Source organism: Vanacampus margaritifer, chromosome 5 (assembly GCF_051991255.1).
Source record: "Vanacampus margaritifer isolate UIUO_Vmar chromosome 5, RoL_Vmar_1.0, whole genome shotgun sequence".
Taxonomy (NCBI): domain Eukaryota; kingdom Metazoa; phylum Chordata; class Actinopteri; order Syngnathiformes; family Syngnathidae; genus Vanacampus; species Vanacampus margaritifer.
The window spans coordinates 29,232,457-29,260,252 of NC_135436.1; the positions used below are offsets into that span (position 1 = coordinate 29,232,457).

The 27,796-nt window shown below is 41.1% G+C and overlaps 1 protein-coding gene and 1 long non-coding RNA gene across 4 annotated transcripts in view; one reads left to right on the plus strand and one right to left on the minus strand.

Annotated features, from left to right (window-relative positions):
* Window positions 1-82: 82 nt before the first annotated feature.
* Window positions 83-27,796, minus strand: part of frem2b (FRAS1 related extracellular matrix 2b) — a 152,844-nt gene continuing 125,130 nt past the window's right edge. For all 3 annotated transcript variants that reach the window (XM_077565663.1, XM_077565664.1, XM_077565665.1), the window contains 18 exons: window positions 20,911-21,060; window positions 20,069-20,278; window positions 19,786-19,983; window positions 18,814-18,978; window positions 18,446-18,628; window positions 18,238-18,368; window positions 16,199-16,354; window positions 14,278-14,581; window positions 12,957-13,088; window positions 11,526-11,857; window positions 7,634-7,826; window positions 7,445-7,549; window positions 6,975-7,102; window positions 6,760-6,894; window positions 5,886-6,012; window positions 5,635-5,822; window positions 4,203-4,349; window positions 83-3,515 (listed from right to left, as the gene is read on the minus strand). In XM_077565663.1, coding sequence (XP_077421789.1) covers window positions 3,042-3,515; window positions 4,203-4,349; window positions 5,635-5,822; window positions 5,886-6,012; window positions 6,760-6,894; window positions 6,975-7,102; window positions 7,445-7,549; window positions 7,634-7,826; window positions 11,526-11,857; window positions 12,957-13,088; window positions 14,278-14,581; window positions 16,199-16,354; window positions 18,238-18,368; window positions 18,446-18,628; window positions 18,814-18,978; window positions 19,786-19,983; window positions 20,069-20,278; window positions 20,911-21,060 — 3,458 coding nt within the window. In that variant the 3' untranslated portion in view covers window positions 83-3,041. The remainder of the gene's footprint in view (window positions 3,516-4,202; window positions 4,350-5,634; window positions 5,823-5,885; window positions 6,013-6,759; window positions 6,895-6,974; window positions 7,103-7,444; window positions 7,550-7,633; window positions 7,827-11,525; window positions 11,858-12,956; window positions 13,089-14,277; window positions 14,582-16,198; window positions 16,355-18,237; window positions 18,369-18,445; window positions 18,629-18,813; window positions 18,979-19,785; window positions 19,984-20,068; window positions 20,279-20,910; window positions 21,061-27,796) is intronic.
* Window positions 8,845-16,539, plus strand: LOC144051978 (uncharacterized). The gene is made up of 2 exons (XR_013294091.1): window positions 8,845-9,264; window positions 16,168-16,539. It is a non-coding gene; the product is annotated as an uncharacterized LOC144051978 (long non-coding RNA).

The window sequence follows — 27,796 nt, forward strand, 5'->3', positions numbered from 1 at the left end:
TGCGTTTCAAATTATTACCGATTTGTCATTTTATGATATATGTAAAAACACGAGAATGAAGAAGAGACCATCAGACAAAGAGCATCTTGAAAAATTATTTATTTGCAGACCAGCGCTGCTTGTGGTCTATGTTACAAATACTTACAGCACATACAGTATGCATTTGTTTGTCTTCCTTTCCAACCATTCCCCAAAACATCCAAATGCTATATTCATAAGTACGATATGGATGTACTGTATATACATACATACTGTACATACGTGTGCATAAAAGCGCTCACTCCAAGCATTAGAGGACATAAACGAAGCACAACACAACGCGTGGATTGTGAAGATTAACAAGCAGCTTGTGCATTGAAAAAAACAAAACCACACGATAGAATGTAAAATATTACAAATTGCATAGATGTCCTTTTCCCTCAAAATAAAATCCCCAAAAGATTTCATAAAACAACAACTCAAAATGAGGTAATCCAGTGGATACAAAAACGGAGATGATCGATGGCAACAAATCAATCACGTTTGAAGGCAATTCTGATTATTGGACGATATACAGTACTGCAATATTAGCGTGAAACAATAAATACATGAATCAATCATACCAAAGATGGCCGATGTGCTGACAAACAAAATTTGTCATTATGTACAACCAAATTCAGTTCACTGCAAAATTGCCAAACCTTTAACCGGACCTTCAACCTTTTCGCTGGCCATATAATAACCCTAAATTCAACCTTAACCGAACCCCAACCTAACCTTACTAACCCTAAAACTTCAACGAACATCAACCCAATGCTGACATTCTGATAAGTGAGAGTTCGAACCTGGTCCAAAATTTCAACTGGGCCCCCCCAGCCTAAAAAGTCAGGTAATGTGTAAACACATGGACCTCCAGGCCCTCACCAAGGGGGGTCGAGACTTCGTACCCGAAAATAGTAGCTCCTGGTCGGATACAGGAGGCCGATGGAGACACCTCTTGCCGGACATCCAGAAATTGGCATTTGAAAACCTTCAACTTGACTTTGGAAGTCCAAATCGGCAAATGTTTGGAACTGAGTTTGAATTATGGGGCAGCGGAATTTACATCCGGGCAAACCTAAACCCCTAAAACTAATCCTATAAATGTAATCATCACCGAGTCGATGCCAAGATTTCATTCGTCAGAAGTGGCAAATCCAGGTCCAGAAAGTAAAAACCCTGCTTGGCTTTAGCCCGTAATGCTAGCTTTTTTTCTTGGTGCTCTCACACATACGTTGTGGTCTCCCAGGCAGGAAGCGAACTCACGCCAACTTGCACCCAAGGCAAGTGACGGTAACCACTCCGCCATCTGGAACCCCGCCCTTGACGCTAGCTAGCTAGCTAGCTAGCTAGCTTTCTAGCAGGTAAACAAGCATCATGGGAGCTAAACTCGCTAGCTTAGCTAGCACAAGTGGCTAAAGCCAAACTGTGGCAGGCTTTTTACTTTCTGGACCGGCATTTGCCACCTCTGGTCTTTTTTTAATGGCCCAGCAACTTGATCGAATGTAATATAATGTAAAACATAGTAGATACACTTTTGCCTTCAGGAAATCAGCAGTTTGACATTTTAGTGTAAAAAACAAAACAAAAACCCCACACAGACATCAAGACATGCACAACGCATGATGTGGAACATAGAAATAATGCAGCAGGTCCGACAACAGGAACACAACAGTTGGAACAGGAAGGAGGAGCCTGCAAGGTGTCCAGTAGCACCTTTGGAAACACCACAAGCACTTTTCTTTTTTTGGGGTGGGGGGGGGGGGGGGGGGGGGTGAGGTCAAAAGCAAACCAACAAACAAACAAGACGAGAGCTTTGAAAGGACGCGATGTCTCGTCTCGTCTCGTCTCGGGACCGACAGTGAGCGCGTTTCAAGTAGATTTCAGAACAAGCAAAAAGTCCACTTCCACGCTCAAAATGTCTTCTTTTTTTTTTTTGTTTTGTTCATCAAATGTGAGGCACTTGCAAAACGACAGGAGTACTAACGACACACTGGCAAGAAGGAAAATAAAAATCCAAATCCAATCCGAATTTTGAAGTGAGGATACTGCATTGAACTCATTGGTTGGCCAACAAATGACATTAAAATTAAGGAATATTATAAGATCATCGTTTTCCAGTCATACATTTCCAACTTCATTTTTGTAAAATTAGGATACAATTTTTGGTTGATTTTTTTGTTTGTTTTTTTGTGGTAAAATTACTCTGAAGTCTTTACGGCTGAATATTTTATTTTCCTCATAAAATTCCAACTTTGTTTTTGTAAAAGTACCAGATTTTTGAAAAAAAACAAACAAACTAGGACATCCACTTTTTTTTTGCATAAAATTACAATATAGTGTTTTTTATGACAATTTTTCTCATACAATTGTGTTGTTTTCTTTAAAAATACACATTTTGTTCGAATAAAGCAGAGTCAGAATGTCAAGAAAAAATGAATAAGAAGATAAAATATAATATTCAGACTATATTCTTGGATTTTTAAAATTTTCAACTTTATTCTTGTAAAATGTTGATTTATTCTCTTGCAAAATTAAACTTGAGTTTTTTGTTTGGAGTCTTTATTCCTCCACAAAAGTTTTCGTAAAAATTCAATTTGTTGCATTTTTCCCCCCTTCAAGTTCGAATATTATGAGAAAATAATAGAAGAAATAATATTGCAAATCTATTAATCACTTTATATTATATGAACGTGTGCAACTGCCAATGTGGAGTCGAGTTTCGATTGGGCGTCTTGATAAAATGTAGGATGAACGATAGAACCGCTACATTTTCCCAATAATGCCACGGGTGCAAAATTGACTTGTGAATGTGCAATTGTGGCATTGCCTCATGGAATTATACAGGAAGAGGGGGAGGGGGGGGGGTCGTTCTTAGCATTTAGCCTATGTTTTACCAACACAGTCCAAAGCGTTTATTTCAAAATGGCTTCCGTAATGGATGGAATTTTTTGTTTTCTTTCTCTTCAATGCGAGCTCAATACTCCTTGACGCAAACGGACCTTCTTTGACGAGACGCTCCTTCAGACCTCGGAGCTGTCGCCGAGTCCCTGCGTGACCATCGGCTGGCCGCTTGCCGACGGGGTGGGCGTGTCCTTGGCGCCCCGCTTGTGCCGCACCAGCGCCACCAGCGCCGCCACGACCAGGACGGCGAGCAGCGCCCCGACCGCCACGCCCACCATCAGCACCGGCCCGTCCTCGTCGACCTCCGCGCCGTCCGGATGGCGCGGGGAAAGCCCGTCGGGGACGAGGACCTCCCTCGCCAGGTCGGCGGGGCCGCGGCCGTCGACCTGGCGCCGGCTATCGCGTTCCAGAGCGATGTGGAGGATGTTGGTGCCGCGGTTGTTGTCGGCGCCGATCCCCTCGGCGTCCAAGGACCTGCGGTGCCGGCTGAGTGCGTGATACTCCAGGCTGCGCTTGCCGATGCCCCGGTTGGCGTTGTCCCGGGAGCGCACCGTGTAGATGGTGTGGATGAACCACTCTCGACCGGAAGACACCTGCCGCCGCAACATTGACATCAGAGTCACTTTCAAATCCTAACCCTAGTTTGAAACCCGACCTTGAAACCAAAACCCAAAACTTTGAACCCTAACCATAGTGTAACATCCGACTGTGAAACCATAAGCCTTATTTTAAAACCCTACTTTGCAACCCTAACCCTATTTTGACACCCTAAACCTGGTTTAATCCCTATTTTGGAACCATAACCCGAAACCCTGATCCTAGTCTTACAGGCTCATTTGAAGCCCGAATCTTAGTACAACATCCTGCTTTGAAGTCCTAAACGAGGCAGTCCTCCAATTTATACGACCACATACGTCATTTTGAAATGTGCCAAATGACAACCAAGTGTTCCACATTGTAGTTTCCCGACCCACGGGGTTTTTCCTGTGATGAGACAACAAGAATGTCAGAAAAATCCTACTAAAACAGCTGAAATTTACAGTATTATTCTGGTAAAAATTTTTCCTCATAATATTAAATGTTTAATCTCATAATGATATTTTTTCTCATCAAATTCAAAATTCATTACATGTTTTAATGATCCCCCCTCCCTCCAAATTATTATTATCCACATAAAATCAGAACTGTATCCTCATAATTCCACAAAACTTGGAATAATAATTCCGATTGAACTTTCTCCAGAAATGTTTTGAAACGCAGAGTGCGAGTTTTGAAGTGACCTGGAAGAGTGCGGAGGAATCCAAGCTGAATCCGTCGGATCCCGGCTGCCTGACCAGAGGGAGCGCGGCCGGGTCGTCCGCGGCCAGGCGGGCGCTGAAGGTCAGGCTTCCGAACGACCGGGCCTGCGTCTCGGGCTGGGCTTTGTCCTTGTCGCAAGACAACAGCAAGAAGATTAGACCTGCTCAACAACCACAGGCACCTTTTTCCACGCAACCTCCATTATTATAGTTTTGGAATTTTGATTTTAGTTAGTTTTCATTTCATTTTGAGTTTATTTATTTATTTACGTTAAAAATTTTTTTTGGGGTGTCTTGTGGTGTCTGGTCGGTGCTGGGCTTCGCTTTTCTTTCTTTTCTTTGGTCCCTCTTCGGGTCTCCTGGCGGCCCCACGACTCTGGCTGGATTTTGAAGTGTTCGGTTTAGGTGAACGGTATGGGAATTCTTTTTTTTTTTTTACACGCACGCACGCACGCACACACACACACACCAGAAAAAATAATAATAATAATAAAAAAAAAAAATATATATATATATATATATATATATATAAAAAAAGGGAGAACAATGATGATGACATGTCAAATGATCAATACTGAGCTCTCCCCAAAAAAGAGAGAAAAAAATAATAATAATAAAATAATAATAATAAAAAAAATAATAATTTTTTTTTTTAATTTTATTATTATTTTTTAAATGTGTATTACCTGCGCACAATATTTAATGAACAACATGGTCAAATCTAAAAAGTTTCTGACCTATCGCTGCTAGATGATGTCACTTCTGCGTGACACACTTTCAAACGTCTTTAAAATCATCCCCAAAGGCTCATGTATTAATTACCAAAGACTAAAACCAAGGACATTTTCGCTATAATCATAGTTAGTTTTAGTCAATTTTATAAACAAAAAAATGTAATTTCAATTTGTTTGTTTTTTTAACTTGTTCACTTCCCATCATTCTCGTCTGTTTTACTGAATTTTGATTGATTTTGCAAGGCCCACAGAATATTCTGTTCCATTGTTATAAAAACATGGAACCTACCAAAAGAAACAGAGTCTCTTCATTCATCAGATTTTTTTATTTATTTGTATCTGTTTCCATTTTGCAGCAATTATTTATATAGCTAAATTTCATTATTACTAACATTCCTGTTGAAAACACTGTCAAGCGCTTGTCGTAACTGGCTGATCTCTTATACTCTGCTGCCACCTGCTAGACGTTTTTTGTAATAACTATCATTGTTTTAAGCGACCTCTTCATGTCAGAAGCTGTATCAAAGCCTTCTGTACAACCCCATAAAAAACATAAAAATATGTTTTTGGGGACAAAATATTAAAAAAACGTACACATCATTTAAAAAACATTTTCGTTTTTTATTTCATTTCCTTAACGAAATTGTTTCTTGTCTTAAAGGCGTATTTGGTGCACTTACGATAATTTTGAATCTGTAGAGAAGCGACGGCGAGTCGGCCAGGCAGCCAAACTCGAAGCCATCGGGGTTGTACTTGGGCACGTAGCCGTCGGCGCCCGTGCACAGGAACACTTTCTCAATGTTGCAGATGAACGAGTGGCCCAAGTTCTGCACGGGGTCCACCATGACGCGGCCGTAGATGGTGTCGCCTGCGCACAAATTTGTCAGCACGAAGCCTCGATGGATGCTTGAGTTACTCGGCGGGACGGCACCTTGCGAGAAGGCCGTGTCGCTGGCCTGGCCGAAGCCCGTCGACCCGTCGGAGAGCCACAGAGTCTTTTTGGACAGCAGCAGCATCTCCGTGTTCAGACTGAACTCCGCAGCCACTGGATCGCTCACCTAACACCACACGCAAAACACATGACATAAATCCGGTTAATAGTCTGATCCATTAACTCTTTGCCTGCCAGACGTTTTCAGAAAAGGGATGCCGTGGGTGCCAGCCGATTTAAGCATTTTTGACTGATCTTTCAAGGTCCACAGAAAATTATAGTATAACATACTATCTACTACTATACTACCAAATGAAAGATTGGACTCTCATCTTTCATCAGAAAAAAAAAGTTTGTTTCTACCTTATTCCGTTTTTCAGTAATCAACAATAGAAAATGGTTAGTTTCACCTCTGTTTTGAAAAAAAAAAAAAACGTCTTTTAACGTCTTTGGCACTCATCCATAGGGTTTTACTAAACGTTATTTAACGTTTTTGGCAGTCAAAGAGATAAATACTAGTTAGTCACAAAAAAAGCCAAAGCAAAACAATGCCCCCAATATTTGTACTTTCAGGTGCTAGCTAGCTAGCTCCCTAGTTAGCTCCCAAGGTGCTTGTTTGCTTGCTAGGGAGCTAGCTAGCTAGCTAGGTAGCATCGGGGCTAAGGCCAAACTGTGGCAGGGTTTTTACTTTCTGGACCTGGATTTGCCACCTCAGTTTGTGTTACGCAACATTGATGTTTGTAAACAACAGGCATCCGCGTTCTTCCGAGTGGCACCATCGAAGCAATTAACCTCGCGTACTGTAACGTCTTCTTTTTGACTGACACTTCACATATTCATCATTTGAGACATTTTCCTTGTTGCCTCAGCGCACCTGCTGAAATCGGATGTCCAGGTCGAAGCTGACGGGCTCTCTGGGGTTGCACACGGGCGGGATGGTGAACTCCAGGCTGGGAGGCGACGTGCACGGCAGGAGCTTCACCGTGTACGTGCCCGAGTAGTCGCGTACCTGAACGTCACACGGTCACAACTTGAGTTGCCGGGAAGAGCAACAAACAAACTAACAAGCGAGCGCAGATGTTTGCTCACGGCGAAGTCGGAGACGAAGGTCCACTGCTGGATGGGCTGGTTGTAGGTGGGCTCGCTGCGCACCAGGCTGAGGTTGAAGGTCAGGACGGGGTGGTCGGCGCACATGACCATGGAAGTGAGGGCGGAGGCTGACCAAAAGGCACAATTCTCATTTCGCAGGCATTTTGGCGACATTCACAACTAATGCAAGAGTATTCTTTTCAAAACTGACCTTGATGACACGCAGGTAAAAAGGAAACTAAGAATTGTGATTAATATGGCGCGTCTTTTACAAATAAGTGAGAGATGATATGTGAGAAGTGAGAGATATAGATTAAAAATATATATATATTTCTGAAATATTCAAAAATCATGAAAAAAAGCCCCGACAAAAAACTGCAACTGAACTGGCTAACAATCTGCCGTAGGCCATGAAAAAAACAAATAGCGGGCCACAAATGGTCCCCAGACGACTGCATTTTGCAACATACCAGGATGCCTGAAGACAAAAAGGCCTCGAAAGCGAGCTTCGGTGCGGAAGTTGACCACCAGACGTCCCTGCTCGTTAATACGCATGCTGGTCGGGTAGAGTGCGCCTGCAAAGACCGACGGAACCACGCACGCAGCTGTTGTTGTTTATCTCCACAAAACAGTTGAACCCAATTAATTCATGCACTTACCTTGGAGCTCCGCCTCCGGGGGGCTGCCGATGCCGTCCCTCCACAAGATGGCGGTGTCGTACACGAACGTGAGCCTCAGCTCCGACTGCAGGTCAAAGTGCTGCCAGCCGCCGGCCCCTGCCGGTGAGTGGAACACGTAGGACACGTGGAGCGGCACCCGCAGCGTCACGTAGGACTGGACCAGGTTCAGCACCTGCCGTGAAAAGCAAAAACACTCGATCAAAGGTCTTTATTTACATGCGTGGTAGTGAAAGCAAAATAAATATTACATGACAGTGAACCTCCATTTCCAGGCCCACACGCAATAAGTAAAAATTAGCAATACAGAAGGATCATATCTAATTGTTTTAATATATTTTTACCACTCACACATGCTTTAAACACATTTAAACTCATCAAAACACATGTAAACATATTTTAAAAAATGGTCACAAACCTTTTTGAATCTTCTTGACTACCAGTTTGATATATTATTATGGTTGGAAAAGAAAATCCACCACAAAAAAACGGGAGCGGAGCAATTACCCGACTAATGGATAGAATAAACAATTTGAAAAAGATTTATTAGTGACAGCCCTCCTTTTCATTCATAATGAACAACATTTATTTTTGTAAAGACACTGATCATGTTATGGGTTTTTCACATAAATACAAATATGCAACACTTTATTTGTATAAAATTCTTCCATTGTTTACATTTTCAAACGATCACTTACACATGGTGTAACAGGCCGTAGTATGGCACCACGCCACATGGTGGCGCCTCTTTGTTTTGCTGTGCTAATGCAACCCTTTTTCGTTTTGCCTTCAGTGTATTTTATGCCATAAATGTACACTTATTTGAAGAAATAATGTATTTTTTTTAAGTTTTGTTCTTTAGTTTCCGTTTTTCAAATTATTATTATTTTTATGTTTCTTGGACTCTATTTTCTGTTTTTTTGTGTTTATGAAAAAAAATCTTTTAAAAATTTCAATTCGTTTTAATTAGTATTTTTTTATTATTATTATTTATTTTGATTAGTTTTGGGGAAAATGCTTAGTTTCAGTTTTTTTTTAAAATGTCTTATTTGTTTAGCGCAATCATTTTTTTAAAGGGTCACAATAAGTATTGTTTATCATTCCAAAAAAAAAGATCAAATTTGAAAATGTATGAACTTCCTAACATACACTGAGTGCAAACATTCTTGGCAATGAGCTGCAACAGAGTCAAGTCTTACGTTGGAAACGTGTGCAAAAGTTGAAAATGCACAAATTCCGCCCGACTTGTTCCGACACGCGAGGCTCCAAAAACGAGCTATCTGCGCCTCTCTGACCCGGCGCGCATGTGCCTGCCTGCCCGCTCGCGCGCTCTCCTGCGCCGGTCGGGTGTCGAGTGCGCTCAGGCCAGCCTCCGGGCGCCCGCTCTGCACTGCGCATCGTGTGTTCATATTCATCCTCCTGACGCGACCTGCTGGGCCTTAATGGATTCCTGCGGCCCCGCTAAGCAGCGACATGACACTTGGAGCGGGCCAGCCCTCCATTAGCCCGTCTGGCCTCTCAGGGCAGCGCTTGCAAAAGATAGCCAGTGTTACTTTTCCCACTTGATTCTACTTTGGGGTGCTCTCCGCTGGACGTGCAGGATTCTGGCAGAGGTGAGGGACTCAAGTCACTAGGCATGCCACAAGTCAGCTTACAGATCTTTTCATAGTGTTCAGAGGTGGCAAATCCAGGTCCAGAAAGTAAAAACCCCAAAAGCCACAGTTTGACTTTAGCCCCCGATGCTAGCTAGCTAGCTCCCTAGCAGGTAAACATTAGCTAATGCTAATTAGCGCGCTACTCGCGGCACTTTTATCACTCAAAAGAACGGCTATTCATACAAAACGCTTCATGAATGTATACAGAGAAGCATCTTAACATTACTCACCGGCATATGCTCTTCCTACGCTGCAAAAAAAAAAAAACTTTTATTGGAATAACTTGATCGTGACTTTTTCCTTCTACTCTCTAATCTGGCTACAATTTAACAGTGTATTAGACCGCGTGGAACCACACTGCCCCTAAGTGGCCAAATCGTGTACAACATAAACAGTGCTCTTAATAAAGAACAAAGGCACACACAAACAAGGGCAAGACAATATTAAAATCATTTAAATAAAATAGATTTTGAGACATTTAAAATCAATTCATACTACATGAGAATCACGATTTGTATGAGAATCGATTTTTTTGGCACACCGCTAGAAGTCACCCACTTTTCAAGTGAGCAAAGTATTGGAACAGGCATGATTAAATGAACCTAAAGCCAGTCCTGAGTTGTTTAACATATCAAGATGTAAATACCATGAAATTAAAGTAGTAATTCTCAATCTTCATATCATATTATTATTCATCTTCTGATCAGAACCCAAATGACGTCAGTTGACAACTGCCCTTGCCGTCCCAATACTTTTGAAGGAGTCTGTAAAAATGATCACGATAAATTGTGCATGAATCGTAAAAGCTAAATCGATATGGGCCGTTACTCCTGCCTACTGAGTTCATCTGGACTCGACATGGCTGGAAGCCGATCACTCGCTATTAAAGAAACGCTGAAATTAACGACGGAACTTGAAATCTTCCCGTCTTTGTTGGGAGCGAGCCGGCGAGGTGTCCAGGTGGCGGGGGAGTGGCGAGGGAGTGGCGGTAGCGCACACCACAGCTGCTGTCGCGCTCATGAAAAAGGACGCTGTTTTTAATTTATTTTTTTTTTTTTACGAGCTTACAAACTTGCCAAGCCGGACAAGACAAATAAGCACTCCTGGCGGGAGATGATGGACGCAGAGTGCGGGCTTTGTCATCAGTGCAGATGTTAAACAAGATTAGGGATGGGAGAGTTCTGTGCAGGCTGTTTACTTCCAGGTCTTAAAAAGAAGAATCATGCGTCCTTTTTAATATACTTGTAAATGATTTAGGGTGCACTCACGCTAGGCCGTTTGACTTTGGTTTATTTCAAGCTGTTGTGCTTATTTCTACGGTGCAAGGTGGTTGTTCGTGTGAATCACCGGATCGTTATGTGATTATTGAAATCCCTTCGTACTATGTCGAGCCAAAAAAGATGTGCAATGTCAATTCACATGTATAGCGGAGCGTATGGTGTTCCACAGGGTTCAATTCTGGGGCTTCTGCTGTTTACATTGTATCTGCTGCCCCTGAGTTCCATTTTACGGAAAAAAAAAAACGTTTTAAAATGCTCTATAAATATAGAGTTGAATTGATGATGGGAGTCGGCCGAGCCCTAACTGCATGGTTTGCAATGCCTAAAAAAAAGTAATATAACAGAATTGTACTTTTTATTTTAGTTTTTTTTCTTATTTTGAAAATATCCATTTTATTTACAAAAATAAAGTCTAATTTTACATGTCAAATGTAAAACAACGTGAAACCACTGTAACTGTAAAAACACCCAATATTTCTGTTGTTTTACAAAAAAACTCTATTAGAAATACATATATTGATTGTTAAAATACGTTCACAAATTTAAAAAAAAGCAAAGCAAAAAATTGGACTTACGGATCAGCACTACCAAGTATACATTTCATATTTCTAATTAAAAATAAAAAAAAACAAGTAAGGCAAAATTACTTTAATTAATGGAAATAAAAATGTGTTTTTACGAAAAATTTATTTTCTTTATTTCACAGTATTTTTCTGACGTTCCCGCTGCTGGAAAATTGCCATTTTTTTGGCGATTTTTTTAAATTAATTTTTTTAAAACAGTGTAGCACAACGAGCTATTTAGAATACAAGAACACAATGCTAGCCCAAACATGATTTTTCAAACACAAGACTGTGGAGTCAACATTCCTGCTCCCTGATCCCCTCAGTCGTCAAGTCTGGAGATGACAAAAGGGGATCAAAGGTGACTTTTGCTTACCTGTCCATCAGTGCCGACGGTCCCGCCGCAGTCGCTGAGCAGTTCGGACATGTCGTAGTAACTGGTGAAGTCCCACAGGCACGCCTCTAGGTTGAGGTTGCGGTAGAAGCGCAGCGTGGCGCCGCCCCTCAGCGCGGCGCTGTACTGGTAGGGCGCCGTCTCGCCCATCGCCTGCGGGTTCTTGGTGGCGTCGGTGAGGAAGCCGTGGCGCGTCTTGACTTCCGAGTAGTCCAGCAGGTTGGAGCAGCGGTGGTTGCCCACGCGGGTGCCGTCCGGGCTGAGGGTGAGCTCGAAGTTGGACAAGGCGCGGGTGGACACCACGGGTAGCATACCTGGAAAAACGCATTTTTCAATCCTTTGTATACCAAACGTCAGGTCTGTCTGAACTCATTCACTCGCAGCCATTTTCACTGATCTTTCATCAGGAAAAAAATAAATCTGTTTCCATTTTGCAGCAATTAGCGTTCAAATGTAGCTAAGTTTTATAGTTATTCACATTCCTGGTGAAAACACTGTCAAAAAGAGCTTGTTGCAACATGGCCCTGTTTGATCTGTTATATATTGCTGACCGTTTTTTGTACCAACTATCGTTGTTTTAAGCCACCTCTTCTTGTCAGAAGCTGCCTTCTGTATGCTCTTGCATACAAATAAAAATAAAAACTGTACACTCTAAAAACTGTTGGGTCAAAAATAATCCAATTATAGATTTAAAAAAAATGAACCGATCCACAGTTGAGGATCGGTTCATTTTTGACCCATAAAAAAATCAATTAATAAAAATCGAATAGATTTTCCTTTTCGAGCGTGATATCGATTTATAACACATGAATCGATTATTTTAATATCTCCTTTTTCCCATACATTAACAAGAAAATGGAATTTTAAAGGCAGAATTTTTTTGTAACTCACTGTTTTCTTGAAATTTACTATTCTCATGAATTTAAAAGTGTTTTCTTACATTTATGAAAGACCCGACTTATTACACTTTATGACAATTCCGAATCTTTTAATTTATATTTTACAATTATTGAATTAGAATTAGGAAAACATTTTCATCTCATCCATGCTGATGTCAATGTTTGTGTAACACGTAAGTGATTATAACACGTTATTTTCATTCATGAATAAGCCAGTTACTGCTTGTGCAAAATTTAATTTGGAATTTAATGTTTGTGGAGCTTTTTTTTTTGTTTATTGTTGATATTTGATATTTAAGAATAATTGATGTTCCATAATTAATTAACCAATTTCAGATTGGACTGAAGTGAATCTAATCGGGAAAAATCGAAAATCGAACTGAACTCTTGTGAATCGAAATCGAATCGACACCCAGCCCAATTTTTGACCCAACTGTTTTTAGAGTGTATAAATCCGTTTTTGGGAGTGAAGGACAAAGTATTTAAAAAAAAAACTTCACATTAGTGCCCTTACCATCAATGTGAGGCATGGTGACAGTCAGTTTGATGAGATTGGGATGGTCGGGGTCGTCGGCTCCCGTGTAGCGCAGCTTGGCGGAGAAGGGCTCGGCTCCCACCGTGCCCGCCACGCGAGGCTGGCACATGCCTGCCGACCGGCCGTAAACAAACATCAAACGTTTGGTTAGCTTGCAAAAAGAAAGAAAGAAAGAAATGATTTTCAGTTCTCAGAGCAGCGACGGCAGCTGCTCGTCGTACGCTGGCATTTCCATAACAAACAAGAGCGCAAGAGAGCGGAATCGCCCGTCAAGTCAAAAAGTAAACAGCAATCAAATAGCGGGAAGCGAGTCCACCCACAGCCGCATTCTTTTTTTCTTTTCTTCACGACATCAATTGTAATTAGATCCTTCATAAGCACAACAGATTAAAAGAAACGATTTGGCATGTTGAACATGTTCAGTGGGGGTTTCATTTTTCATTTTTTGCCAAATACTCAGGATCAGATCCAAGCGGGACTTTGAAATAAAGATATGAATCTGTAGTATATGGACTGTATATACATAAAAAAAAAAAAAGCCATGGAAAAATATCTGATCAAACTTCAACAAAGGGATTCATATATTCTATTTTTAAAATAATGTAAACATGTGGTTGATTGCCAAAAAAGCAATGAGAACAACAAACGTACCAGAAAGCAACATCCCTCATCGTGCTTTTTCCGGCTTTTTAATTTGAATATTTTATGACCTCATTAATGTATTCATTCCAACCAAAATCTATTGGCGACATTTAATTTCCTAACAAAGTCATAAATAAGTCTTGTCTACGATAAACAATACAGATTTTGTTTGATACTAATTTGTTAATGACGCCATGAAAACTTGGACTATTTTCAAAAAGTTAATTTATGCTCTAATTTGTTAAGAAACATCGATTTTTTTTTTTGGTTTTCTTTTCAGGTTCAAAGTAACCCAGAAAGTAGTGGACATCATTAATGTATGGATTCTAACCAAAAATCTATAACATTTAATGTAATCTGCATGCTATAATAATGACAATAATAATATATATATATATATATATTTTTTATTGGATCCATCAATATGTGCTTAAAAATATAAAGTATTTATTTATATATATATATATATATATATATATATTTATTTTTGTTCATGTCATCAATGTGTGGCTTCTTTGCCCCACAAAAATACTGGGAACTTCCTTTAAAGACCACTGAGGCCTTGTTAAAAACCCAGACTTGATTCCAAATGAAAGCATAACAGAAAGACAAAGCCTCCTTGGGGGAGGTAAGACAACAAAGTAATTGGCAGCCTGACCCTGGTCCGTGCTGATGGTGACCACGGGGCTGCTGAGCTCCAGCCCCTCGTCGCCGTCCGAGTTGACGGCCCTGGCGGCGCACTGCACCCTGGAGCCCGCCTGGAAGTAGACCGAGTCCAGCGTGATGAGCTTGGACGAGGTGAAGAAGGTGTCGAAGTCCACCTCGCGCATGGGCCCGGTGACGCCGTCCGGGCCCTTGGGGGCGCTGACGAGCCAGCGGTAGCGCGTCAGAGTGTTGTTGATGTTCTCGCTCACGCAGATGGAGCCCGTTCTGTCGTAGTCCGGGTATTTCAGGTTGCACGCCTGTGGCGGGGAGACGAAAACAATTTTTTTTGACTTGCGGATGGCAAGAGATGGCGCCATCTCTGCTGTTTATTTTTATTTTGGAGCCAGCCAGCAGCTGCCCGTTCTTAAATGATAGAGTTTGCTGCAAACATCCACTTGAAAATTGGAGTGTGAATTCTGACTCCTGATTCTGCCGCGTCTGCATTTCTCATCCTAGCCTGCCTCTTGCTCTCCTTCCTTGCACTCCCGCATCGACCCCGCACCCGCATCTCTCTGGCCCTCCCCAACCGGGATACTTTCTTTCCAGACACGGCTATTCACCGCAAACTAATACATTTCTCTGCACCATATTCTGCATCTGGGTCCTCCTCATAATCGGCGCTCTCATACAAGCAAATTGGTTGAGAATAGACGAGTCCGGGCTTCGGCCTTCTTGGGTGGAGTTTGCATGTTCTCCCCGTGCCTGCGCCGGGTACTTCGGTTTCTTCCCACATTCCAGAAACATGCACAGCAGGTTGATTAAACACTCTAAATTGTCCCTAGGGGTGATTGTGAGTATGGACGGTTGTTTGTCTGTGTGTGCCCTGTGATTGGCTGGCAACCAGTTTCGAGGTGTACCCCGCCTACTGCCCGAAGGCAGCTGGGATAGGCTCCAGCACCCCCACGACTCTTGTGAGGAATAAGCGGTTAAGAAAATGGATGAATGGATAGACGTGGTGGCACAGATGTGCACTGATGCTGAAATTGATACCGTGCTATAAAGCTAATGTTAGCTAGCAGGTTATTGATTATGTTTGACTAAATTACTCAAAGACAACCTGATCATATCTTTTATTTTACATTCGGGGTGTCAGGCGATTAATTTTTTTGAATCGTAATTAATCGCTTGACTTCAATAGTTAACTCAGGATTAATCGTAAATTTCATATCTATTCTACATTTACAATAAAATGTAAAATAAAAATTGTATTCTAAGTTTTCATACTCTCGTTAACATAAAATTGGATAAAAAATGTTAAACTAATAGAAATATGAATGCATCTCTTAGTCATTGATACAGTAATTTAATTTTTTTTTTATCTAAAATTAAAAAGATGCACTATACTGTGAGTGTAATATTGATTTGTGTTGAAGTCATTTTTCTGCCACTAGATGGCATAATTGCATTTATAAGACGTCGGTGGCAGCTCAGTGCATTTTTCTTTTCATATTAAGAGCGATCTAATCTTTAACATGACGTAAGTTGTGAAATTCTGCACATTTTAAAAATTGTAAAATACAACTCGACTGGAATTCCAACAGTGCATGCTTTCCAACTAAAGGGCGTTAAAAAAAAAAGTGGCGTTATAGGAACTTTAAAAGTTAAAATGAACACACTAATTTTGACACCTCTATTTAACGTACATGTGAAAAATGCCTTCCACAAGAAAGCTTGATAACGTTTTTTTTTCTTCGAGGTCACCACTAACATCTTACAAAATTGAAAAATGGAGGAAAAAACAAAGCAGAAACCTTTTGAGATGTTGTCATCGTTAACAGTTTAACACCTTTTTCACCGCCCAACAGTCGCCTATTGCCGATTGATTTCAAAACATTGTGAAAAGGTCGACTGGATGATTCCGGACGGAGACGTACGGTGACACAAACGACGGGATAGCCGGCCACGGCGGGAGAGTCTCCGTGCTTGTCCATGTCGTCGTAATGAAGCAAGGAAAGCACCCTGGGCACGGAGGGGAAGGTCACATCCGCCATGCTGTTGCTCTCCTCGATGTAGACGATGGCTTTGGTCAGCTGGCGAGTGACAAACACATCGAGAGCTCAACGTTCGCTGTACATGCGGCGCCGTTCAGTTGAATCGTTCCCGCTGTTCACATTCCATTCTGCATACAAAGTATTTGTTCACGTACAGTTTGCTATTGACTTGTGCACATGTATGTATTATTCATGTGTATAAACACGCCGCTGCTCTCATTCTGCTCACTCGCATTGCCTGATGTTTGGGAGTTGGGGTTCGCCACGTTCCTTACAGCCTTTTATAATAGTTTTCAAGGCATTTTTGTTGAAATTTTTCTGTAAAAAAATGAATTTCAATCGTATGCTGGAACCCTTCTGTGGTGTTGTGGGTTCAACTGAGCGGTTTAAAGTTTGAAAAAACTTATTGCATCAAATAACTCAACTTTGCTGTCTTTTCTTTAAAACAATGATTTTGTATCTATCTATCTAGCAAGCTAGCTAGCTAGTGCGCTAGCTTTCTGTCTGTCTGTCTATATATCCATCTATCTATCGAGCAAACTAGCTTTCTGTCTGTCTATCTATCTATCTAGCAAGCTAGCTAGCTAGTGCGCTAGCTTTCTGTCTGTCTGTCTATATATCCATCTATCTATCGAGCAAACTAGCTTTCTGTCTATCTATCTATCTAGCAAGCTAGCTAGCTAGTGCGCTAGCTTTCTGTCTGTCTGTCTATATATCCATCTATCTATCGAGCAAACTAGCTTTCTGTCTATCTGTCTATCTATCTATCTAGCAAGCTAGCTAGCTAGTGCGCTAGCTTTCTGTCTGTCTGTCTATATATCCATCTATCTATCGAGCAAACTAGCTTTCTGTCTATCTATCTATCTAGCAAGCTAGCTAGCTAGTGCGCTAGCTTTCTGTCTGTCTGTCTATATATCCATCTATCTATCGAGCAAACTAGCTTTCTGTCTATCTGTCTATCTATCTATCTAGCAAGCTAGCTAGCTAGTGCGCTAGCTTTCTGTCTGTCTGTCTATATATCCATCTATCTATCGAGCAAACTAGCTTTCTGTCTATCTGTCTATCTATCTATCTAGCAAGCTAGCTAGCTAGTGCGCTAGCTTTCTGTCTGTCTGTCTATATATCCATCTATCTATCGAGCAAACTAGCTTTCTGTCTATCTGTCTATCTATCTATCTAGCAAGCTAGCGCGCTAGCTTTCTGTCTGTCTGTCTATATATCCATCTATCTATCGAGCAAACTAGCTTTCTGTCTATCTGTCTAGCTAGCTAGCTAGCTAGCAAGCATGCTAGCTTTCAGTCTGTCTGTCTGTCTGTCTGTCTGTCTATCTATTCAATTAAAAGAGTGTCATTGGTTCATCAACACTTAAAGGAAAACATAACTCATGTTATTTTATTCTATTCTTTTTCTTTAAAGAAAAAAAAAAGAAAAACATTTAAAACATTTGCATTGTGTTATATTTTAGTATTTTTTTTAGCATATAGATTTAATTTTATTAAAATCCGTGACACTTGTGGGTCAAATTCAATATGAATAATCTGATTCTGATATACTTTTTTAAATACATTTTTTTTTAAAGTATTTTTTTTTAAAGGAATATGCATTGTATTATTTTTGGCTATTTTTGGATTAAATATACGGTGGGGTCACATTGACCCGTGAACATTACAGGCAGAATAATAATTGCTTTCATTATTTCTTTACCATCCATATGGAATTGTATTTAATGATATACAATTATAATAATAACCAGCTGGAAAAGTCATCACAAATGACAAAAATGCACCCTTAAGAGTCATCCTGTCGACTCCCGTCCGTGCCTTCCAATATGCATGCAAATGAATGCACAAATAGTGTCGGTGCTCTATCGAGGGAACGAATGGCAAAACATATATAAATAATTTTTAACAAATGTGGCGTACCTGTGTCTCTGCCACCATGTTCTCATCTGGCTTCAGGTGCACGGTGAAGGCCTCCCTCATCTCTCTGACGCCGTCATACAAAACCTCCACTTCCACATGGCACACCGTGTCACCTTCTCCGAACACGAGCTCTGTGGAGAGAGGATTTAAAAAAAAAAAAAACTCTTTCCTTGGTTGCTATCCCAGCATAATCCTGCCCGTCGCTCACCCTCAGATATGGGATGGTAGTCCTCCCCCGAGGTAGCAGATCCGTCTTTGGTATGGACTCGGACGACGGACACCTTGGAGGAGTCGCCCACGCGCAGCACGGGGATTCTCACCACGGACAGTTGGCCTCGTTCCTTGGGTTCGTTCACACTGAATTTGGTCTCGCCAAATTTGATGACTGACTCTGCAAAGCGCAGGGGCGACAAATCGAGGACACCCGAGTAGGTTTTCTGGTTTCAGCCAGTTTATAAACATAAATGAATCTGCTTCACATAAAATTCACAAACTCCTCGAGAAACTGGTAGCAGATTTAAAAACAAGCTACTCTTAATGTCGGATAACGGGGGGAAAAAATATGATGGTACTTACTGTCGGCGTCATCTTTTATTCTGATGAGTGTTTCGTTCTGCCGTCCGATGGATGCGCCAAAGGGAGAATCGCTTTTTGGGCTTCCCAGAACGAGACGCAGCTCCTCCTCTTCCTCGTGCTGCGTGTCATCAACCAACTCCAGGACGCAAGGCTTCTCCACCTCCCCTGAGGAAACACACACACACTTCATCATTATTATTTTTACATGATTGGGAACTTTTTTTATTTTTATTAACCTGGACAGTCTGACGAGGACCAAGAACTTAACTCCCATTTTTTTTTTTAAGAAACAACCACAGCTTAAACAAACTGAACATATATAAAAATCAAAATAATAAATTCATTCACTGCCATTGACCACTATAGACGTCAAAGATCCATTTTACTGTGCTGACAGTGAAATTTAAGATCATTTAAAAACAAAAAAAATACTAAAACCAAGACAATGAAACATAGGTGGCGTCTCATGCTGTAGTGAAAGTCAAAGGACTAATTAAAATAGAGACCACAGACCACAAAAAGAAGGCAGCAGAATTATGTCATTGTTCCAGCCAATTAATAAATAAAAATTAATGATAAGCATTTAAATGCATTAACGAACAATTTTTTTTTTTTTACAAATTTAAGGAAAAAATTTAAGTTTTGTAATATATACGTACGATGCAAGTAAGTACATTTATCTGAGTTTAAATGTTAGATTTAAAAAAAAAGTGTTTTTTTTTAAATCATTTAACCATTACGAAAAACTTTTTATAATCTTAAATCTTAAAATAATTAATCAACAAAAATTAATAGGAACATCCTTAATAATATTAATATTATTAATAATAATAATAATGTTAATATGTAGGCGACATTTTTTAGCTGAGTTTAAATGAATACCTTTCCGACACTGTCAATCCAACCTGCGCATTTTCTGATCTGTCGCTACCGTTTCTGAGCGCTCGCGCCGCCATTTGTGTTTCAGGCCACCTGGTAGGAAGGTGATGACGGAAGCGTCCGTGTTGGGCCTCTCGTTGAAGTCCATCATGACCTGGGCCGTCCCTTGCCTGCTGTAGCATCGCACCGTGGACTTGTGGCTGATGTCGCCGCTGCGGTACACGGTCGCCGATATCCGGCCCGACTTCTCCGTGCCCACGTAAACGGCGTCACGGAACTGCACCTTCGGCACTGGACACAAAAAAAAAAAACAAGCCCACAGCGCATGAATAAATAATAATGGAAGCATGATCCATATTTAAAGGTCCTCTCTCACGGTCTGACACGGAGTCGTTGATGAGGATGACGGCCTTGCCGGGCTCCCCGAGGATTCCGTTGACGGGCATCTGCAGTACCAGCTCAAACCTCTCGGGGCCCTCCAGCACCGGCTGGCCCAGGTCGTCCAGGATGGTGACGCGGAACGTCTGCGTGGTGACGCCCGGCGCGAAGTCCAGATTCCGGCTGATCCCCACGTAATCCGCTCCAGCTGTCCGACATCAAAAATGCGCGTGATTGACAAGACAGGGTGCTCATGGGATTGATGGACACTAAACCCCCGCTCATCCACACAAATACATTCCGAACCCGGCTGTGACACAGTCGGTGAAAACCCGCAACATGACACCATCTCAATAATCAATTTGACCAGAGCACAAACTCACACGCACGCACACCAAAAAAAAGAAAAGAAAAAAAGATTCTCTTTTCTTGCTCCGTCATTGCTGTTATCCAATCTCCACCAGTTAGCGTCACAGCGCCACCTGCTGCTTTGGCTGTATGCATGACAGCCCGCAAATATGCTCATTCACACGCTCACTTTGAAGAGTCGGTTCAGACGAGGATGGAAGGGATGCGACAATAGAAGCTGTGTGCAAACCAACAATCGCAAGGAATTCCAAAAGCTTCGTCCTTCGTCAAAACTGAGTTGTTGTCACAAAAGGGCTGCATATGCTAAAAAGATAAGAGCCTAATACGGAGCCTTGAGCTTTGTTGACATTCCACAGGTCAGTCCCCCCGCATAGCCAACCTCGGAACCACCTCGGACACAAAAGCCGACAACTTGAGCCTTTTGTTGACTTTTCTCTTAGCACCGAAGCCAAAACCTGCCGGGACACGTACCCTCGGCCGAGACCGGATCCGTCTTTCGCGAGCGCACCGTGACGGTCCCGGCTTTGGACAGGTCGCTTCCCGTCCTCCACACCTGCACCTCCACGAAGCCGTCGCTCTCATCCACGTGGAAGTTGGTCTCGCCAAAGTAGAACACGGGGGCTGTAAAAAAAAAAAAAGAAAGAAAAGAAGACAGAGGTAAATATCAGGATGCGAAACTCGCTGTAATTTTCTCTTGGCTGCCTGACAACAGTTTTCAAATTGGGCAAAAACAGAAGCACGCTGTGTAAAAATGACGCTTATTACAGGAGAAATGAAGGAAATGGTTCTGCTGAGTTCACACTGTAATTTTAGGACTTTAAAATGACTGTCTTGCTTCCTGGTTATTTGTTTGAGGGGGGTTTCCATCCGCAAGCATTAAAAATGACATTATATACGATTCAGGTTATATTTGAGCAATAAATACGCCGTAAATGACATTCTTCCACTGTAAAACTTGACAGCTTTTTCTAAAGCAGCGATGTCCCGGGGGGCCATTTGTGGCCCGCCAAACATTTTTCAGCGGCCCGCGGCATAAAATAAAAATTATATTTGTACAGTTGATGGAGATTACCACTACTACTATCGAATTCATTTTAAATTCTGTTAAGCTTTTCTAGATATGAAAAGATACAATTGAAGTCCAAGTAAAATGGAAACATTTAACTATTTAAACTATTAAATATTTAAACATTTATCAAACACTGTGGTGAATAATTGGTCATTTGTTTTTAGAAGCAAAAAATTAGGACAAGTGGTCTAGAAAATGGACATGAGGGTCCCTCCTTTAAAACATTCCATTCAAGTGTAATTAACTCATTCAAACCCAAAAACATGGATTTTTTAATACTATATCCGTCACTCCCAAAAACGTTTTTATATGTTTTTTTAAATGCAAGAGCATATTAATGCAGCTTCTGACATGATGAGGTGGCTTAAAGCGACGGTAGTTAAAAACGGGCAGCGTGTGGCAGCAGAGTATAAGAGCGCAACAAGCTCTTTTTGACAGTGCTTTCAACACTAAATGTGAATAACGATGAAGCTTAGCTATATTCTAATGCTACTTGCTGCAAAATGGAAACACGATAGAAATATACTTTTTTTCTCTTGATGAAAGAAAAAGACTCTAATCTTCCATGTTTTTGAACACAATATTCTGTGGGTCTTGCAAAATCAGTCAAAATCCAGTAAAGCAGCCGGGAGCGAAGGGGCTTACTTCAGTGAAAGTGGCTGGGAGTGAAATAAATTCAAATGATGTCGGAACTTCTCACTGTAAATGCAAACAAATCTGTGGACAAGCAAGCGTCCTGGAATAGTTTGCACTTGACCCGAGAGGAACCAAATATAATTCCGTTGTCAAACATTGTGAATGTTACCAAAAATCCATACTGACTGTTGCCATAGCAACCTGATGATTAAAGATGAGCGGAGAAAGGTGACTTTTGTAGATCAAAAAAAAAAAAAGAAAAAGATGTTGTGTTCAGAGTCCACATGCAAAACTATTACTACAAACATGCAGCGAGCCTCAAGTCAGACGTGCGTTTTCCTTTCCAAAGCATATTGCGCCGGGCTCAACTGACCCATACAAGTTGGTCCAATGCAGGGCAAGCCGAAACGGTTCTATTGGCCCAAACTGCTGGGCGTCGTCTGCTTTCTAATACGCTGCCGCAAAGAGAACAAAGCCCGTGTGTTCCATTCTCGTTAGCAAACGCGCACATGCATCATCACCGCGATGACAAATTGGAGGAGGCCGCCGGTCGGCTGCGCCCCTGAAAGACGTGGCAATAAACACCACGGAATGAATGGCGATGGCCATGGGCACAGTTGTTGTTTCCATGACAATGGCACCGAGCACCTTGGAGAGGCTACTTCACCGGTGGCGACGTGTGTGTGCGTGCGTGCGTGTGTGTGTGTGTGTGTGTGCAGTGAGCGAGTGGCGTTGAGTGAAGGGGATCGGGGAAGGGGAGGGGATCGGGGAGGGGAGGGGATCGGAGTGCTGTGGGAGGAGAGAGTGTTGAATAAAATACGAGTGTGTGGCTGTGTGAAGATTAGGTTATCTGAGGGAAGCGAAGCACAAGAGGAAATAAAGAGATAATAATTTTGCCAAACATGGCCGATAACTGTCAGCAGGAAGCGGTCGCAGATACGATTGCGTGCTTTGTTCCGGCGCGCCCCGCCGATACTTTCCAGGTTTCCGAACGGTGCGCAGTGAAATAGTTTTGCACAGTGGCGTACGAAAACGGGGCACAGGAAGGCAGTTAATGCCAGATTTTTATTGCTTTTCATTTGACCGCCTGATATTTATGGCCTAGAAGGGTTTTTCATACAAATACAGTAATCCCTTCTGCATCTCGTGGGTTGTAATTCAGGCCATCCCGCAATCAGTGAACGACACGATACCCCGTTTATATTCTCCTCAGGCATGTTTTTATAGCATTTACGACACTTAAAACACACTAAAAAACAACAACAACACATTAACACATATAACTGAGAAAGCAAGTGTAATGGATAACAAAATTATTGTACGAACATTAACAGTGTACCAATCAAATTTTTTTTACAGTACCAAAACATGAATTTTCCAATGTAGCAAATTCAATTTATCATCTCACAATAGTCATCAATAGTCACACACAACGATGCACATTATAAAACAAACCGCTGCTTTCTGTAGGGGTAAAAAGCAGGATGGAAGAGGATGACCTATACTCATTTTCAACAAAAACGAGATGTTTCTCATTTTCTATTGTCTCAAACTAAATTGTGCGCCATTCAGTGGTCTGAAATTACACCCCAAATAAAAGAGGGATGAAAAAAAAGCTATTAACGGTAAATTTTAAGAAAACATGCTTCATAGAGTACGCTGAAGAAATACGACATCTAATTACGGCAGTCCCTTGACATGACCCCCAAAAAACTTCCTATCCTTTTATGAAAACTTCTTTCCTTCCAAGACGTAATCGAGACATTCAAGGTAAATCCTCGGCATTTCCACTTTCAAGTTCCGCCACCATCTGCCCGGCTGACGCCATCCCAAAAGTGCCGGCAAAAGGACAAAACGAGTTGCGCTCGCGTCTGTCCCTGCAAACTTGGCAGGACGAGCGAGCGCCGCCGCATCAAGAGTTCTGACAGGTGCCAGATTGTTTCCCCCCACAGAGAAACCAAACAAAGACGGGTTTTGGCTGCCTGCATCCAGGAGTAATCAGATCATGTAGCAGACCCGGGCTGGCAGCCGGAGGGAGCTCCACGCGGATTATCGGCGGCAACGACGGCGGAGAGCTTCAAAGCGCTACGACTCATTAAGTGAAAGGTAAACCTGCAAAGCATCTCCGGTTACCTGAATGCAAACGCGGATTAGCCGCATATAGACCGCATGCGAGGGGATGTAATTATCCAAGAAGTGTTCATTAATTCTAAAAACAACTCCATTTTTCTCAGTTGCGGGACAAGCACGAAAGCTTCCTATTCTCTTCTTATTGTTCCTTGCAGATAAACGTCGAGATTGTCCAAAGCAGACACGGAATGCTGCATCGTCATGATTGCCAAAACAGACGCTGTCAATCTTACATAAACAGCCAGCAATCGTTTACTGTTACTTGGACGGCAGCACATGAGAACAGTCTCGGGCAATGAACCACATGCTGCTTCACCAAATCAAAACCAGGGTTATTATAGTTTCGTAATTTTTATTTTAGTTGGTTTTTATGTCATTTTGAGTTTTTTTTTTTAAATTGAGTTAGTTTTAATTAGTTTTAGATTTAAAAAAAGCTTAGTTTTAGTTAAGTTTTTTTTTTTTTTTTACTTGTGCACAATATTTAATCAAAACCAGGGTTATTATAGTTTCATAATTTTTATTTAAGTTAGTTTTTATGTCATTTTGAGTTTTTTTTTAAATTTAGTTAGTTTTAATTAGTTTTAGATTTTAAAAAAGCTTAGTTTTAGTTTAGTTTTTTTTTTAAAGTTTTTTACTTGTGCACAATATTTAATCAAAACCAGGGTTACTATAGTTTCGTAATTTTTATTTTAGTTGGTTTTTATGTCATTTTGAGTTAGTTTTTTTAAATTTAGTTAGTTTTAGATTTAAAAAAAGCTTTGTTTTAGTTTATTATTATTATTAATATTATTTTTTTTACTTGTGCACAATATTTAATCAAAACCAGGGTTATTATAGTTTCATAATTTTTATTTAAGTTAGTTTTTATGTCATTTTGAGTTTGTTTTTTAAAATTTAGTTAGTTTTAATTAGTTTTAGATTTTAAAAAAGCTTAGTTTTAGTTTAGTTTTTTTTTTTTTTTTAAGTTTTTTACTTGTGCACAATATTTAATAAACACCATAATAAAATGAAAAAAGTAACGCATTTCTTACCTAGTGTTGCATTTTGACTGAGTTGAATGAAAAAGCAAGCGAGCCGTGCAATTGGAGCCAAAAGTCAAGCACGTCGCGACATCATCTGAAGGTGCTTTTCTATTGGCTGCTGCTCGATGACATCACTTCTGTGTGACACACTTTCAAACATCTTTATTCCCGTTAATATCGAAATAAATATACTTAAAATCATCCCCAAAGGCTCATGCATTCAATTAATTACCAAAGACTAAAACGAAGGGCATTCGATTTTATTTTATATCGTTGACGTTTTTTGTTAGTCTTCGTTAACTAAAGTAACTAAAAACGATCGAAACACAAAAGACGTCACGATCTGGCAAATTCAAACTTTCTTAACAATTGTTTGCAATTAATTTCGTGGTAAGTTTGTTGTTGAATTGCTTTTGCAATTGTGTCACAGGAAAGAATTCTGCTGCCGCACACGTGTGGACATTAAAAAGAAGAAAAGAAAAAAAGGAAATCAGGCATACTTTCATCCTTGGACGAGTTGGAGGGGGGGCGGGGGTGCGGTTGCCGACCGGCTGCATGAATCCACTTGAACTTTACGTGACAGCACCACAGAGCTAAGTGGCTTCTCTAATGGTGAGATTGAATTGAACCCTGGCAGAAGCTCCCCCTGCCCACTCTGCGCTTCGCTAAGATTGCTCTGCTAATGTCAACTCTTGACGACAATGAGGCACTCGAGTTTTGAAAAGCGAGCTCCGGGCCGCCGTGTCTTATTGAGTTAACTATTGTTCATTTTTCCCCGTCTCCGATTTGAATCGTCTCTTTATACTGATGGTAATTCTCTGCTTGCAATAAGTGGCAAGCTAGAATTTCATTGAACCTGCTGTGTTGATAGATGATGTGATCAAAAGAATTCAAACTTTAATAGCTAATAGAGCCACTTTCCGTTGCCTTACGTGAATCAGTCTAATTAAATGATTCCTCTATTGTCTATAATCGGCTCTAAACATTACGTTCATTGTCCAGTTCTTTTATCAAAACCAAATTAGAAAAACAAGCATTTGTTTGTACTGTCTTTAGTGGACAGTTTATTAAAACAAAAGTAAAAGTTAGTCACCGTATCTGAGTCTCTGCCTGTCGGTATATTAAAACAAAGTAAAGGATGACAAAACTTTTGACAGTTTTTGGGTTGGGTCGTAGGTCATGTGTTATGATATTGTGTTTGCTGTGGTTACTTTGTACTTTTGACTTTTTGTTGTTACTTTGCATTTTTGTACAACGTCGTGTCTTGTTTTGGGTCCTAACGCGCAACCTCACGTGACAGAAAGTTTTTGTAATAAACCTTGTGTGGTCGTCTTGGTTTGTGGGTTCATCGTACTTGACTGTCTTGTGAGTCTGCTTGTCGGTTGATTAAAACAAGGTAAGGGCGATTTACTTTTGTCTACACTGTTATATTGTTACATATATATTTGCTTATCAGTTTATTATACTTCCCTGGGTCTTTGCTTTTCAGTCAAAATAAAGTAAGGGCAATGCACTTTTCTAATCAGTCACGAGTCTTTAAATTTATCTTAACAAGTCGAGAGCAATTTTGTCTTCACTTGTGTCTCTAAAAAAAAGTAAGGGCTTTTCTTGAAAACGGGTCAGTACATTTAAGTGCTTTGGACATCTGTTTACAAAATGAAGGGGAAGAATAATAACAGTGTGCACTTCTTTCCCATCCAGAAGCTCCTCCAAACACAAACACACTGTCAGCAAAACAAGTCATAATCATACCTTCAGACACCGGAGTCGAACATACTGCCAATCAAACCATCAATCCCACAAGTAGCGTCTTGTTCTACGAGCTTTCTGACAGCAGCTCAACGCACATCCGGATGCGGCGGCGATGTCAAACGGTAATTACCGCCGCAAGAAAGGGCAAGTCTGCAGACAAACGGTTTGAAGGACGTTAAGGAGTGCAGGTGGCCCGTCTGCGTCTGGGAACGGAACCCTCGTTTCCAGGACGGATGTCCATCCGAGCGGGCCTGTTGTGAAACAAGACGTTGACGCCAACACCGCAGCTAAAGCTTTCAAGGTTGCCGATATCGGAGGCAGGCTGGACTGGCCGGCCTGAACGTGAGTTTGTACGACGCAACAAAAGGTGAATTGAGGCAAACACAGTGAAGGTGTCCAGCGTCGACACCAAAATGGTGCAATTATGACAGAATTGATCAATTATAAGTCCGTTTATTAAAACAAAGTTAGCGTGATGGACTTTTGTTTTCAGTATCTTGTGATCTTTTTTGCCTTTTGGTTCATTAAAACAAAGTGATGGCAATCGGCTTTCATCTCGTCTCGCGAGTCTTTGCTCATCATTTTATTAAACCAACGTTTCTTTGCTATCTTTGCCAATTAGTTTATTAAAACAAAGTTAGGGTGATGGACTTTTGTTTTCAGTATCTTGTGATCTTTTTTGCCTTTTGGTTCATTAAAACAAAGTGATGGCAATCGGCTTTCATCTCGTCTCGCGAGTCTTTGCTCA